This window comes from Pan paniscus, chromosome 2 (genome assembly GCF_029289425.2).
Source record: "Pan paniscus chromosome 2, NHGRI_mPanPan1-v2.0_pri, whole genome shotgun sequence".
NCBI lineage: Eukaryota > Metazoa > Chordata > Mammalia > Primates > Hominidae > Pan > Pan paniscus.
The window spans coordinates 177517055-177532742 of record NC_085926.1 but is presented as its reverse complement, the minus strand read 5'-3'; the positions used below and the strand labels follow the sequence as shown (position 1 = coordinate 177532742).

Below are 15688 nucleotides of genomic sequence, written 5' to 3'. Positions count from 1 at the left end.
ACCTCAGCTATTCCACATCCCCACAATCTGTATCCCACCCATGACAGAGATGTACAAAGTGAAGGCAAAGCAAAACAGATATCTAACTCAGCTTCTGAGGATGGGAGGAGTCCTCACAAAGAACATCTGAGCTGGCTTTAAAGGACGAACAGGGCTTTTCCAGGAGGATGAGGGTGAGAGAATGCATTCCAGGCCAATGCAAGAGCATGAGCAAGCACATGGAGGGGCAAGAGCACGGAGCACCTAGAGAATGGAAAGTCCTTTGGGACAGACAGAAAGTAAGCAGAGGGCAGGAAAGCTGGATCAACAAGGTAAACTGAGGTGATGTGCCATGTTAGAAAAGTCTGAATGGCACCATTGAGGATTTCAAGGCGGGCAAATGACATGATCAGACCCCTATTTTAAAAATATCCAAGAGTGCAGTGTGACAGACTGGAAGGGAAAGTAAGGTGGTTGTTAGGAAGCTTCTGCCACAGTCCAGGTGAGAAAGGATGAGGGCCCAAGCCTTAGCAGTGCAAGGGAGAGAGGAGGATATACCAGAATTTGGTGTCTAATGGGATATGATGCTAAAAGAGACAGTGAGATAGCCATGTTCATGGCAGCACTATTCCCAGGAGCCAAAAGGTGGAAGCAACCCAGTGTCCCTGACAGATGACTGGATAAACAAGATGCGGTATATACACACAATGGGATATTATCCTGCCTTACAAAGGAAGAAAATTGACACAACAACGTGGATTAACCTTGAGGACATTATGCCAAGTGAAATGAGTCAGTCAAAAAGGACAAATATTGCATGATTCCACTTGTATAAAGTACCTAGAGTGGCCAAATCTTAGAGACAAAAAGTTGAATGGTGGTTGTCAGAGGCTGAGAAAAGGGGAGAACAGGGAGTCATTGTTTAAAGGGTACAGAGTTTCTGTTTTGCAAGATGAAAAGAATTCTGAAGACAGACAGTGGTGATAACTGCAAAACAGTGTGAATGTACTCCAATGCCACTGAACTGTACATTTTAAAATGGTTAAGATGGTAAAGTTTGTTATATGTATTTTATCACAATTTAAAAAATAAAAAGAGAGAGAGGGAGGTAGAATGGATGATACCATACACCTCTCAATCTGGGGCACTAAAATGGATGGCCGCTCCTTTAACTGAGCTCCAGTCCATAGGGAGAGGAATGCAGGGGAGGAAAAAGAGAATTCAGAGTTGCACAGATGTCCAGATCCAAAATGAGCAGAGAACATGAACTTTTCCAAAAAGTCTTTCTGACAGGATCAGCATCATCCCTCACATTCCAAAGCTCTAAAAATGGTACAACTTTAAAGGTAATGAACTACTGTCCAAAAGGGACAGCAAGTGACTTCTTGATTATGATTTTAGAAAAGCAGGATTTTAGGGTACACATGGCAAATGACACAAAGACATCCATTTCACTCCTTTCTGAAACCCCAATCAAAGGACAGCAAAGGGATTTTTTCAAGATATAAGCTATAGCACTAAAGTCTGGAAAGCTGGACGGCAGGTAAATGAATGCTAAAAGACTAAGATGGCAACAGAGCTGAATCCTAGGCCAGCAGCAGGGAAAGCCAAGATCCAACCTGATCTTCACCCCAGAATGCCCAAAAGACTCCAGAACTGGCAATTCAAGATAACTCTGGAAGATGGGGTGAAGTAGGAGCTAAAATAAAGAGAAAGGTTTTCTATGTAGCCGTCAGAGCCCCAAATCTCACCTCCACTCCAAGAGGCCCCTCCCTCTCCTGGCAAAGAACTAGAGAGTGATTCTCTAAAGCAGATGAAAACAAAGGTTTCAGCGCTGGGGAAGAATGAGCTTAGTTAAGAATAGAGGCATCATCACGAACATGGGGACTAAGAGAATGTATGTGTATCAGTCCAGATTTGGTCAGAAAATAGATGCTATTCAGGTATTACAGGCAGGAAGAGATTTGATACAGGAAATTAAAAGCTTAAAAAATCATGGAAAGGGCATGAGAGCCACAGTCAGAGAAATCACTGCCTATGTTCAGGAACTCAGGATGTACAAGCATCACAAGAAACTGCACAGATGACGTCAGAATCCCCACCACTGAGGTAACTGTGTCCCAGAAGGACACTCAGATGCTGCTAGGAAAACCTCACATCGACCAGGTGCCACAGTTGCAATAGCAAAGTGGCTTCTCCTTCTCTTTTGCCTTCTAAATCTCTTACTGGAAAAATCAATATCAGAATCTTGCCACCAAGGGACTCTGGGAAATGCAATGTCCAGGAGCCAGCCCCTGCAATGATGGGAGAAGCTTAGCAAAGCAGGGACACAGCTGAGAACCTACAGGCAATATCCAGCTGGTATCGAATACCCAGATGCTGAGACCACCTTCACCCTCTGCTCCCACTCAGTTCCCTAAATACTGGTAGACAGGCCTGTATTTTCCAGGCAAGAGATTAGAATAGTCTCCTACCTGGTAGCCAAAGGAAGAAAAAAAAAAATCACACTAACATTTAAGCTTCCCCAAAGAAACAGCCCAGCCAGGTCACCCTACAATGAAACTCACAGTTCAGAGAATTAAAAAAAAAATCCTATCTATGAAATAGTAAATTCCCAGCTCAAGTAGCTCTAATTTTTTTCAAAAAGTGTCAATCAAACTCTCTAAATTTTAATTTGCTTCAAAAAGAATGTGCATGCAACATATGACATCTATGGTTCAGCTAAAATTAAGATAATAATTTAATGTGAACCCATAGGCTACATTTCAGGTGAGGTAAGTGACTGGAATAAGTGGTTATATCTTCTTGCCTAAACTCTAGAACTTTGGTTTCCAAAGTAAGGCCTGGTAACTCTCTGACACCCCAGAGTCTTTAAGTAATTTGGGAAGTCAAAACTATTTTCATAACATGAAGTTACTTGCCTTTCTGTCTCTCATTCTCTCATAGCACACAGTGGCATTTTCCCAAGGCTACATGACATGCAATGACATCATTTCAAAAGCCAATAGAATGTAATTGTTCAAATTGTTTTAAATTTTTCTCAGTTTTAATTTCTAATATGGTAAATAGCAATAGAAATCACACAAAAGCTTTTTGCGGTTCTCAAAAATAGTTAAAGAGTATAAAGAGGTCAAAAAGCTTGAGAATCACTGCTCGAGAACAACTTTTCAGCTAGTTGCTTTTGGAAGGAAGCTTTTGACATGTGAAACTAATAAGATTTACTTTAAGTTTATATCTTCAAAGTGGAAAAAGTCTGTCTGCTCTGAAATTTTGCTTTACTACCTTGTATCAGTTTATCCATCAGGAGGAACAGTTTTCCACAGAGATCCTAAATTAACTTTTTTTTCTCCCTACAAGTAAACATTATGATGAGAAGTCTCATTGCCTGCAAGGCAACGTGCATAGTACAATGGTAAAATGCAGAGAATCTACAGGGACTCAAACAAATACTTGTACACCAACAACTGAAGCAGCTTTATTCACAACAGTCAAAAGGTAGAAACAACCCGATGTCCATTAACAGGTGAATGGACAAATAAAATGTAATACATGTACATATATATGATGGAATATTATTCAGCCTTAAGAAGGAAGGAAATTCTGATGCATGCTACAACACTGGACCTTGATAACATTATGCTAAATGAAATAAGCCAGACACGAAAGGACAAATACTGTGTGATTCCACTTATATAAAGTGCCTAGAATAAGCAAATTCATGGAGACAGAAAGTTGAATGGACATTACAAGGGGCTAGGAGAAGGGAGAAGTGGGGGTTTATTGTCAAATGGATACAGAGTTTCAGTTTGGAATGATGAAAAACTGGAGATCGACAGTAGTGATATTCACACAACAATGCATAGTGATAGTTACACAACAATGCGAATGTAATTTAATGCCACTGAATTGTACAATTAAAACGAGTTAAAATGTTTCCATGCGAATGTAATTTAATGCCACTGAATTGTACAATTAAACCGAGCTAAAATGTTTTGTTTGTTTGTTTTTTGAGACAGAGTCTCGCTCTGTCGCCCAGGCTGGAGTGGAATAGCGGGATCTTGGCTCACTGCAACCTCTGCCTCCCGGGTTCAAGCGATTCTCCCTGCCTCAGCCTCCTGAGTAGCTGGGACTACAGGCGCCCGCTACCCAGCCCGGCTAATTTTTGTATTTTTAGTAGAGACGGGGTTTCACCATGTTGGCCAGGCTGGTCTCGAACTCCTGACCTCATAAGGTGATCCACCCACCTCAGCCTCCCAAAGTGCTGGGATTACAGGTGTGAGCCACCGCGCCCAGCCAAAATGGTTTTTTAAAAACAGATTCTAGAGTCAGACAATTCAGATTCACATCCCAGCTCTCCTACTTACTCTCTGGGTGATCTTTGTACTTGAGTTTCCTGATCTGCAAAATGGTAATAGTATATAACATAGGGTTGTTGTGATGATTAAATGAGTTCATGTAGGTATAATAATATATGCAATAATTAGAAGGCTTGGAATGATGCATGGCGCCTAGTAAGTGCCCTATCACTCGGTCTCAAACTTTGGCATGTCTCAGAATCACGCAAAGAGCTTATTAACACACAGACTGCTACACCCCCACTCCCAGATCTTCTGAAACAGAATTAGCAGTTCCCAAGACATGCTAGTGCTGCTGGTTCAGGGAGCACACTTTGAAAACTGCTCTATATACATGTGAGATGTCATTATTATTACTGGCAATGCCTGAGAGAATACCAGGCACACCAATAAATACTTGTGGAAGAAAGGACAGAAAGACAGAGGATTCACTGAGCCCCTAACATGAAGTGTTCCCACAAGTAGATGGAGATCTCAAAGTCTTTCCTGGTGGATATCTAAACCAGCCACTCCCACCTGATGGCCCCTGTCCATCAGAGTTTCCAAAGACTCCCAGGAAGACAAAGAACCAACAGTGACATCTCAATATCACCGAGCCATCTCAGAGCTTTCAAAAATGGGAAAAAAGCTCCTTCTTAAAAAACAGTCCCGATGCGAGAAGGGAAGAAGAGGTGGGAATAAGGGGCAACCATTTATGCTGAGTATCATATCCCCTCCAGCCACCTTTTTGGTCCAGCCACTGTATGCAGCTGATTGTCACAGCAGGTGTGGCCCAACAGTCTTAGCCTCAGCTGCACTGAGGACCTCTTGCTTCTCAGCTGCTGCTGGTCCTGCTCAGCTTGTCAAAATACTTCCCATTTGCAGGCTTAGTGCCTATAAATACAGACTTGGAAGAGTGAGGGCTTTTCCACCCCTAGAACAAACCTTGACCAATGGGGGATGGGAGCCAGTGGATAAATACAGTACTCTCCCCAGCTCCATCTCAAGTGGACAATTCTGAGGCACATTCTGCAGTTACCCAAGGAGTCCCCAGTGAGGTTTAGCTCTAGCTGCCCACTGTGGAAGCCAGCTCCATAACTCACTCTTGGACTGGCTTTCCTTCTTTCTCTTTGTCACTATTCTCTTGCTCATAATTCCACTTCTGTTCCCTGGGATAACTTTCCAAAATAAACTGCCTTGTCTAAGCCTCCCCATTTTCAGTTGACCCAAGCTAAGGCAAGGCATAAACAGCTCCACTTACAATGCAGGTGGGGAGGGGGGCAGAATTAGCACAAGAGAGCAAACTATGAGGACAGACTAGAACCGCTGTGCTGCATGACACAGACTCTACGTAATGCAGGCATTCAGAGGAAAGGATGAAGTCTGAAGCAGAAGATGAAGGTTGAGAGAGAGCCCAGGCAAATGATCACAAGAGGAAGGTGGTCTTAGAAAAGGAAATCAGTTGGCCAGGTGCGGTGGCTCCCGCCTGTAATCACAGTACTTTGGGAGGCCAAGGTGGGCGGATCACGAGGTCAGGAGTTCAGGACCAGCCTGGCCAACATAGTGAAACCCCGTCTCTACTAAAAATACAAAAAATTAGCCAGGCGTGGTGGTGGGCACCTGTAATCCCAGCTACTCAGGAGGCTGAGAAAGAAAAGGGAAATGAGTCTTACACATGGACAAGCCAGAGACTCGCCTCACTGGAACTGACCACCTGGAAACTGAAGAGACACAGGACAAAGTACACCCATAGAAATGAGGAGCTCAACAACCAAAGAGATGAGAGGAGATTTCCATGCTGGTCCAGGGAGGCTTATAAGCAGAAGTGTGAACCAAGACATCCCTCCTCCACTTAAGCACACAAAACTTCCTACACAACCCCTGACAACCAGACTCTTGGGCTTACAACTTGTGATTAACTCTTTTTCTTTCTCTTTTTTTTTTTTTTTTTTTTGAGACGGAATTCCCCTCTGTCACCAGGCTGGAGTGCAGTGACGCAATCTCGGCTTACTGCAACCTCTGCCTCCCAGGTTCAAGCGATTCTCCTGCCTCAGCCTCCCGAGTAGCTGGGACTACAGGTGCGTGCCACCACACCCAGATGATTTTTATATTTTTTTTTAGTAGAGACAGGGTTTCACCATGTTGGCCAGGATGGTCTCGATCTCTTGATGTTGTGATCTGTCCGCCTCAGCCTCCCAAAGTGCTGGAATTACAGGTGGGAGCCACAGCACCCAGCCATGACTGACTATTTTTCTTTCTTCTTTCTTCCTTCCATTCTTCTCCATTTCCTCCTTTTTAATTTTTTTATTTTATTTTATTTTATTGAGACGGAGTCTCACTCTGTTGCCCAGGCTGGAGTGCAGTGGTGCAATCCTGGCTCACTGCAACCTCCGCCTCCTGTCAAACTCCTGACCTCAGGTGATCCACCTGCCTCGGCCTCCCAAAGTGGTGGGATTACAGGCGTTGGCCACCACGCCCCGGCCTTTCCTCCTTTTTTAAAGCAAATATGTATGTGATTACTAATTGGCCAGACACACTTTATGTATTAATTTATTTAATCCACAAAATAACCTTTTGAGATAGGTTGTTACTGTCTCCATTTTACAGATGGAGAAACTGGGGCTCAGAGAAGTTACACACTGAGTGACGGAGATAGGATTCAAACACTGCCAGTCTGGGCTCTCTCCTTCACGACTGTCCCCAACAATCAATGAAATCACCTCATTCTATGTGGTAATCCCCCATGATTCCTTTCTCAGTATTTCCCATATGTTTTATCCTCACCATGTGCAGGGCCTGTAACTCCATGGAATTCATACATTTCCAAAGCATTCACTGAGCTCCTGGTATATATACCAGATGCTAGACCAGCTGCTGGAAATAACACAAAGTCCCCACTCTCCAGGAAGGTCGCACTCAAAGGCAGAGACAAGCACGTGAACATGTCACTGGGGGTTAGACAGGAATGCTTATGGGGTCTAGTGGGTGGCAATATGGAAATGATTCATAGAGCAAGAACCACTTGAATTCAGTCTTGAAAAGAAGCTCCACTGGGAAGGTGCATTACAGACCTTGCGCAATGAACCAAACCATGAAGAGGTGAACCTACACGTCAAGGTGGGAGGGTGGGTCCAGGATGAAATCAAAGAGGTAGGTGAAAAACAAATTCTCACTCATCCCAAAATAGCTGTTATTGAGCATCTGCTATGTGTTAAGCCCTAGGAGGTGGGAAGAAGGGAAGAGAGATACTAATACACTACTCATATCCCACAAAGGTGAAGAATGGCAAAGGTCTACAGACAGTGCCTTAGACATGGTAGGTACATCACAAAGATTTGTTGATTCACAATCTTCCTCCAACACCACTTTAAATCACATGACCAAGAATAGCTTTCCATAACTGACCATATAAAATCAAGATCAAATGTTTTCCAGATTCAAGTCCCCCATCAACTACTCTCTACTTGGTTCTACCTCACTTCTTGCTACTTGCCAAATGTATCTTTTTATTCCAAATACATTACAGGCAAATTAGTGGGAAATATTCACATGTTATATCTTCTTTGCACATATAATTTCCCTGGCCTTGAATGTTGATCTCCCTTATTTTCTAGCCATCTTTCTACATAACCTTTTTCAACAGTAACCAGTGCAGGGATGATTCTTTTTTCCACTCAGCTGGTTTTGGCCTTTTCCCTAAGACATCCCGTGGCACTTGTGGATTAAAGTTTCTGGCGTGTTTAGCACCAATGGATTTTGCTCTTTATGCTCCTTACAGTCATGCATGTATGAGATGGCACATAGTAGGTGCTGAAGAAACCCTTATTGGATTCATAGTATAGTGTTACATACCATAACAAAATACTGGCTGGGTGCAGTGGCTCACGCCTGTAATCCTGGCACTTTGGGAGGCCAAGGTGAGTGGATCACTTGAGGTCAGGAGTTCGAGAGCAGCCTAACCAACATGGCGAAACCCACCTCTACTAAAAATGCAAAACTAGCCGGGTGTGGTGGCACACGCCTGTAATCCCAGCTACTTGTCAGGCTGAGGCAGGAGAATCATTTGAATCCAGGAGGCAGAGGTTGCAGTGAGCTGAGATTGTGCCGCACTCCAGCCTGGGCAACAAGAACAAAACTCAAAAAAAAAAAAAAAAAACCAACAACAAAAAAAACCTTCCCATTATCACGCACTGTGCTTTAAGATAAATATTATCAAACCTTCCCTTCCTCCCCTGAAACATAGATAATGAAATATACTGATTCATCAGCCTTGTAAATAATCCCAGTCTCCCCTAAGGAACTGCTGTGATATGATTGGAATCATCAGTCTACACTGGACGAGATGTTTCTAGAATAGTAACATTCTAGAAACACACACAGTAAGCTCCCAATAACTATTTGTGGAAATGAATTAAAACAATCAGCCTTTTTTCCCACACCTGTTATCCACTGCATTATGCAGCAAAAACTTCCAAGAGCAAAGTTTGTAAGCAGAACTTGAAGAAGAGCCCAAATCAAAACATGGGGAAAGTCATTTGACCCACTTTCCATGTTGTGCTATCCTAAAAAACTTAGGCCACTTTCTTCTTCCTGGAGGTAACAATCTGTCAATTGCTTAAGTTAGTTAGGACCATCATCCCTCTCCACCTTTAGAAGCTATTAGTGGGAACTGCCCAACACTGGCCATACAATCTGAAAATGGCATTTTCAAATAATTTATGGATAACATCCTAAAAAAGGACTGCCGATTGTCACACTCCACTCTGTGGATCTTTTCGAAAGAAGAAAAAAGTAAGCAATCAAAAATTAAGTTAGGTTTCATCCCTCAAATGATATGGAGTTACCATAAATAAAAAAACTAAATGTCACAGAGAGGATACTAACTCTGATACTCCAGTGTGTGTCGAGCAAAAGTGCTTTGAAGCCAGCCAAAATCAACCCACAGATAATAAAGGAAACTTTGGAAATGTTGCCGCTCATTTGGACTTTTCTTTTCCCCTCTGACAATAGTCCACATGCTATGAATAAAATACATTAGACCATTGCGAGACCTGCCTCGGTCCATCCAATCCATGCGCCTCCCAATGCATTGAGATCTGCCGGGTGACATATGAGATCTAAAGTGGGTGGATAAAAATAACCTGGTCCTCAAAAAGACATGATAAACGCCAGACAGCTGAGTCACTTTGAAGCCCATTTTGACTTTTGAAAGGGACATTCACCCTCCTGCTGCTTCTCACACATTCACATAGAACCAGGTGAAAACCACCACCAACCGCCCCGGGTGGAAGGCGGCGATCCCTCTCAGCTTCCTCCTCATTCTCCGAGGTCACGACTCGAGATTGAACTTTTAATAATTTATACTTGCGCATGTCAGTCCAAGTGACTCATTTAGAAGGGCAAGGTGGGGAAGGCTTAAGAAAACCACCGCAATCCAGCAGATCCCCTATTTCTGCTGCCCGAGTGGAGGCACCGGAAGGTTTCGTCTGACATTTTTTTTTTTTTTTTTTTGAGACGGAGTCTCGCTCTGTCGCCCAGGCTGGAGGGCAGTGGCGCGATCTCGGCCCACTACAGCCTCCTCCTTCCCGGTTCAAGCGATACTCAAGCCTCAGCCTCCCGAGTAGCTGGGACTACAGGCTCCCGCCACCGCGCCCGGCTAATTTTTGGGGTTTTTTTAGTAGAGATGGGGTTTCGCCATATTAGCCAGGCTGGTCTCGAACTCCTGACCTCAAACGATCCGCCCGCCTCCGCCTCTTAAAAAGTGCTAGGATTTCAGACGTGAGCCACCGCGCCTGGCCCTGACATTCTAAAGACAAGAAAAGGAGTGGGGTGAAATGGGAACTGGTGGAAGAAAAGCTCAGAGAGCAAATCAGAATTGTCCAGGAGTGGGGATCCCTGAGCAAAGCAAGTGGTCCCAGAAAAAGAAGGGCTGTGTGTCCCGGGGTGTGGGGGGATCATCCCGTCCACCTACCCGCCCTGCGCTCTGCCCCGCGGAGGACGCAAACGATCTGCAACGTGCAGTTCGGAAGAGGGAACTCTTGTATTTCATCTATCTTTAAACGGCGGCGGGGCTGTGTGCAAGCTGCTGGGAATCGGGCCCTTCCAGCCTGGGGAGGCTGGCGGAGCAAAACCACCAGCACGAGCCAGTCCTCGGCTGCAGCAGCCCTGGGGCGCTCACTAAGTGTCTGCCGAACTGCAGTGCTCCTGAGCCAACTCCGCCGCCCGGAGGAAGAGAAGAGGTCCCCGGCCGCCACTGCGCATCTTCTCCCCCGGCTTCACGTGCCGCAGGCCGCCGGCCCCGCGACCCTCCCCCGAGGCGCCTCACTTACGGGAGAGTCGTAGGAGAAGGCGCACTCGTTCTTGTAGACCCTGTCGCCGGACCTGGGCACGCGGATCGTGGGCATGTGGGGCACTAGCAGCTCGCCGATGTCTCCTGCAGCCATCTTCCTGCCTCCGCTGCCGCCCGGCATGCCGAACAGGGCGCCCCGGCGCTGCATGGCCTCGGCGCGCACCGGAGCCGAGCGAGCCGAGCCGGAGCCGGAGCGCGGGGTCTGCCGGCGGCGGCGGCGCCAGCGAGCGGGCTGACGGGCGGGCTGCGCGGGCAACGGCAGCCGGCCGAGCCGGGGCGGGCGGGGAGAGCGGGCCGCGGGGCGGGAGCGGGCACCGCGGGCTCGGGGCGGACTGGCGACGCTATTTTTAATCCAATGGCGAGTCTCCGGCCCAGCTGCAGCGTCAGGCGGGGCTGGGGAGCGCCAGCCGCAGCGCGCCGGGGAGGGGGCGCTGGAGAGGGGCCCTGCGCGCGGGCCGGGCGCGGCGGCGGGGGGCGGAGAGCGAACCCCTGAGGCGTCGGCGCGGGAGCTCGAGCGGGCTGGCGGCCGAACGCGGCGCGGGAGAGCCTCGGGAAAACACCACGGAGGTGTTTTCTATCCCGAATTGTTGGCTTGCAGAGGGGCAACTCCGAGGAGGCCAACACAAAGAGCAGGATTGGGGGTTTTAAAAACCGCTTGCTTTTAAAACAGCCGAAGACTAGGGCGGTGACGTCCCCGGATTGGATAGGGGCGGGACTCGATGTGCAAATCTGAAATCTAACGTGAGGCTTAAATCTAAATTTGCGCCATGCACTTCAGTGCTTCCCCACTAAGCTTCGTTCCTTACTTTAACATCCAAGGCTCAAAAATAGAGCGAATAGAATAAGATCGAGTGAGGATAGAGGGTGTGTGTGGGGCGGGGGGCGGGGTGTGTGTGGGAGTGTGTGTGTAATAATAATACAGGTTTTCTTACATATTGGGGGAAGTCAGGGATGGTCAAGATTTTTTCAGGGCGTCGGAAGGCTTTCTATTTTTCTCTGCCTTTGGAGTATCTTCTATGTGATTCAAAGTTCTCATGTCGAACATTCAGTGGCCTGATTTGAGAATTTTGTAGGCAGGCATACATATTCCTGTCTTGATCATCAGTTCCTCAAAATAAATGATGAATGGGGTTGGGCTGGGGGGTTGATCATTTGCAAGCAGAGCATGTCTCCCAGCATACTCTCATTCTCTCCAAAAAACCCACAAGACGGGTTCAATGACATTGAGGTTCTCTAACTACACCCAACATATGTATTCATGGCAGAGTATCCAGTGATCCCTGCCAGTTAATGAAACGCAGAAATAGCGAGAAATAGTGAACCAAAACGCTAATTTTTGTAAGCCTCTCCCAGATCAGATAGTCCTTAAGTTCTTTTTTTTTTTTTTCTTACTTTTTTTCTCTTTTCACTCTCCCTGGTTCTCCAGACCTATCTCAAGATTTCCATACCCTCAAGCAAGCCTCGAGCGCACCACACTTTCTTATAACTCAGCACTCCCAAATGCTATCTGTTGGAAAAGGAGGAGGTGGCACTGAGCAAAAAATCAGACACTACTGTCATCTTCCTCATTGGGCAGATCCTCTTAGCGAGCTTTTGCTTTGAATTTAGTCTCATCAGCTTATTACCTTTCACGTTAATGGATGTTGTTTTCTCCAATTACAGAGATAAACTTGGTTTTACAAAACTTAAAATTTAATCTTAGATTAAATGCAAATTAAATCAGTGAGACACTGTTTTTCATCCTTTGGGCTGGTAAAGATATATTGAGTTAGCATGGGTTTGGGAAGTAGACCCTCATTACATTGTTGGTGGGGATAAAAACGATAAACCTCTTTGGAAGGAAATGTAATAATACCAGTCATAACTTTATATGCGCATACTGTTTTCCCCAGCATTTCCTTGTCTAGACATTTATGCAACAGATAAATTAACGCTGTGTAAAGATATTTGTTAGAGCACTGTTTCGAGTAACAAACGTCTGGGGAAAACCTAAAGATCCTTCTGTAGAAAGTGGTTAAAATACAGTACCATTGAAAAGAATGAAGTTGCTCTACATGTGCTGATGTGGAACAATCTCCAAATTATTACTAGATGATAAAAGCAATTTAAGCAAACTAGTGTATAAAAGCAAGGAATACATGCAAGGCTGATAATATGCAGTAGGCATTTTGGCACATCCTATATACCATGGGCCTTCATTCCAGTTGGTTGTACCTGTGGTAAATATTTTTAATGTAGCCCCTTAAAATATACATATGTGTATGCATGCCCACTTGTTTGGCTTTAGGATGTCTCTAGAGCAATACACAAGAAACTAGTCAGGCTCTGTGGAGAAGAACCGAAAGCCTGAGATTAAGGGAGAACTTACTACCTGGTATGGTAGGGCTGTGTCCCCACCCAAATCTCATCTTGAATTCCCACGTGTTGTGGGAGAGACCCAGTAGGTGGTAATTGAATCATGGGGGCAGGTCTTTCTTGTGCTGTTCTTGTGATAGTGAATAAGTCTCACAAGAGCTGATGGTTTTACAAACGTGAGTCTCCCTGCACAAGCTCTCTCCAGTTGTCTGCCTCCATCTGAGACGTGCCTTTCACCTTCCACCATGATTGTGAAGCCTCCCCAGCCACATGGAACTGTAAGTCCAATAAAACTTTCTTTTGTAAATTCCCCGGTCTCAGGTATGTCTTTGTCAGCAGCGTGAAAACAGATTACTACACTAGCTTTCTGTATGATTCCATTTGTATTATGTGCAAGTATTGCTTTCCCCCCCCCCCCCTTTCTTTTTGGAGATGGAGTCTCCCTCTGTCGCCCAGGCTGGACTGCAATGGCGTGCTCTCAGCTCACTGCAACCTCCGCCTCCTGGATTGAAGCGATTCTCCCGCCTCAGCCTTCCAAGTAGCTGGGACCACAGATGCACGCCACCACGCCAGGCTAATTTTTTGTTGTTTGGTTTTTTTTTTTTTTGTAGAGACGGGGTTTCGTCACGTTGGCCAGTCTGGTCTCCCACCTCGGCCTCCCAAAGTGCTGGGATTACAGGCGTGAGCCACCGCGCCCGGCCTCAAGTATTGCTTTAAAAGTTAATTAAAACTCAGCCATCGCTCTCCAACACCAGCGCCGCCTGTCACTCGCCATGCTTCAGCAGAAGAACGGGTCTAAGTAAGGAGGTCTCTATACCATGGCTGGTACAAAGCTGACTGCCCAAAAATCAATTGGTGGTAAAGAACCCAGGAAGCAATCCCAGCACTTTGGGAGGCCGAGGCGGGTGGATCACGAGGTCAGGAGTTCAAGACCAGCCTGGCCAAGATGGTGAAACCCTGTCCCTAGTTAAAAAAAAAAAAAAAAAAAAAAGCTGAGCGCGGTGGCAGGGGCCTGGAGTCCCAGCTACTCGGGAGGCCGAGGCAGGAGACTCGCTTGAACCTGGGGGGCGGAGGTTGCAGTGAGCGAAGATCGCGCCACTGCACTCCAGCCTGGGCGACAGAGTGAGACTCCGTCTCAAACAACAACAACAAAAAAAACAAAAAGCAAAAAAAACAAACAAAAAAAAACTCCAGGAAGCAACTAGCTACAAACGCCGCAAGAGTGCGCCCTCTACTGGACGGGTGAAGAAACCTCATCATTACAGACATGGTACTGTGGCACTCGTGAAATTAGACGTTATCAGAAGTCCACTGAACTTCTGATTCGCAAACTTCCCTTCCAGTGTCTGGTGCGAGAAATTGCTCAGGACTTTAAAACAGATATGCACTTCCAGAGTGCAGCTGTTGGTGCTTTGCAGGAGGCAAGTGAGGCCTACCTGGTTGGTCTTTTTGAAGACACCAACCTGTGTGCTATCCATGCCGAACATGTAACAATTATGCCAAAAGACATCCAGCTAACACGCCACATACCTGAAGAATGTGCTTAAGAATCCACTATGCTGGGCACGGTGGCTCACGCCTGTAATCCCAGCACTTTGGGAGGCCGAAGCGGGTGGATCACCTGAGGTCGGGAGTTCGAGACCAGCCTGACCAATATGGAGAAACCCCATCTCTACTAAAAATACAAAACCAGCCAGGTGTGGTGTCGCATGCCTGTAGTCCCAGCTACTCAGGAGGTTGAGGCAGGAGAATCGCTTGAACCTGGGAGGCAGAGGTTGCAGTGAGCCGAGATCGCGCCATTGCACTCTAGCCTGGGGCAAGAAAAGCGAAACCCCGTCTCAGAAAAAAAAAAAAAAAAAAAAGAAGCCACTATGATGGGAAACACTTCATTCTAACACACACACACACACATACACACACACACACAATTTCTTTTACCTGTTGTTGGCAGTTCTGAACGTTATCTATTTTTTTTTCCCATGGGGTCAAAACGTACCTAAGTATGTATGATTGCGAGTGGAAAAATAGGGGACAGAAATCAGGTATTGGCAGTTTTTCCATTTTCATTTGTGCGTGAATTTTAATATAAATGTGAGGACGTAAAGCATTAATGCGAGTCAAAATGTTTCAGTGAACAAGTTTCAGCAGTTTAACTTTATAATAATTATAATAAACGTGTTAAATTTTTCTGGACAATGCCAGCATTTGGATTTTTTTAAAAACAAGTAAATTTCTTATTGACGGCAACTAAATGGTGTTTGTATCATTTTTATCATACAATATATTCCATCACTATACTTTCTGAGTTGTCCTACATGCAAGTACATGTTTTTTTGGTTTTTGTTTGTTTGTTTTGTTTTGTTTTTGTTTTTAAGACAGTCTCACTCTGTTGCCCAGGCTGGAGGGCAGTGGTGTGATCTCGGCTCACTGCAACCTCCGCCTCCCGAGTTCAAGCAATTCTCTGCCTCAGCCTCCTGAGTAGCTGGGATTACAGATGCCCGCCACCATGTCCGGCTAATTTTTGTATTTTTAGTAGAGACAGGGGTTCACCATCTTGGCCAGGCTTGTCTTGAACTCCTGACCTTGTGACCCACCCACCTCGGCCTCCCAAAATGCTAGGATTACAGTCGTGAGCCACTGCAACTAGCCCGTTTTTAAATGTTGTCTGTCT

The 15688-nt window shown here is 45.7% G+C and overlaps 1 protein-coding gene across 3 annotated transcripts in view; it reads right to left on the bottom strand.

The window, feature by feature from the left end:
* Positions 1-11164, bottom strand: part of USP13 (ubiquitin specific peptidase 13) — a 133019-nt gene extending 121855 nt beyond the window's left edge. For all 3 annotated transcript variants that reach the window (XM_008957343.4, XM_014344459.4, XM_014344460.4), the window contains exon 1: positions 10643-11164. In XM_008957343.4, the coding sequence (XP_008955591.3) occupies positions 10643-10810 (168 nt within the window). In that variant the 5' untranslated portion in view covers positions 10811-11164. The remainder of the gene's footprint in view (positions 1-10642) is intronic.
* Positions 11165-15688: the final 4524 nt, after the last annotated feature.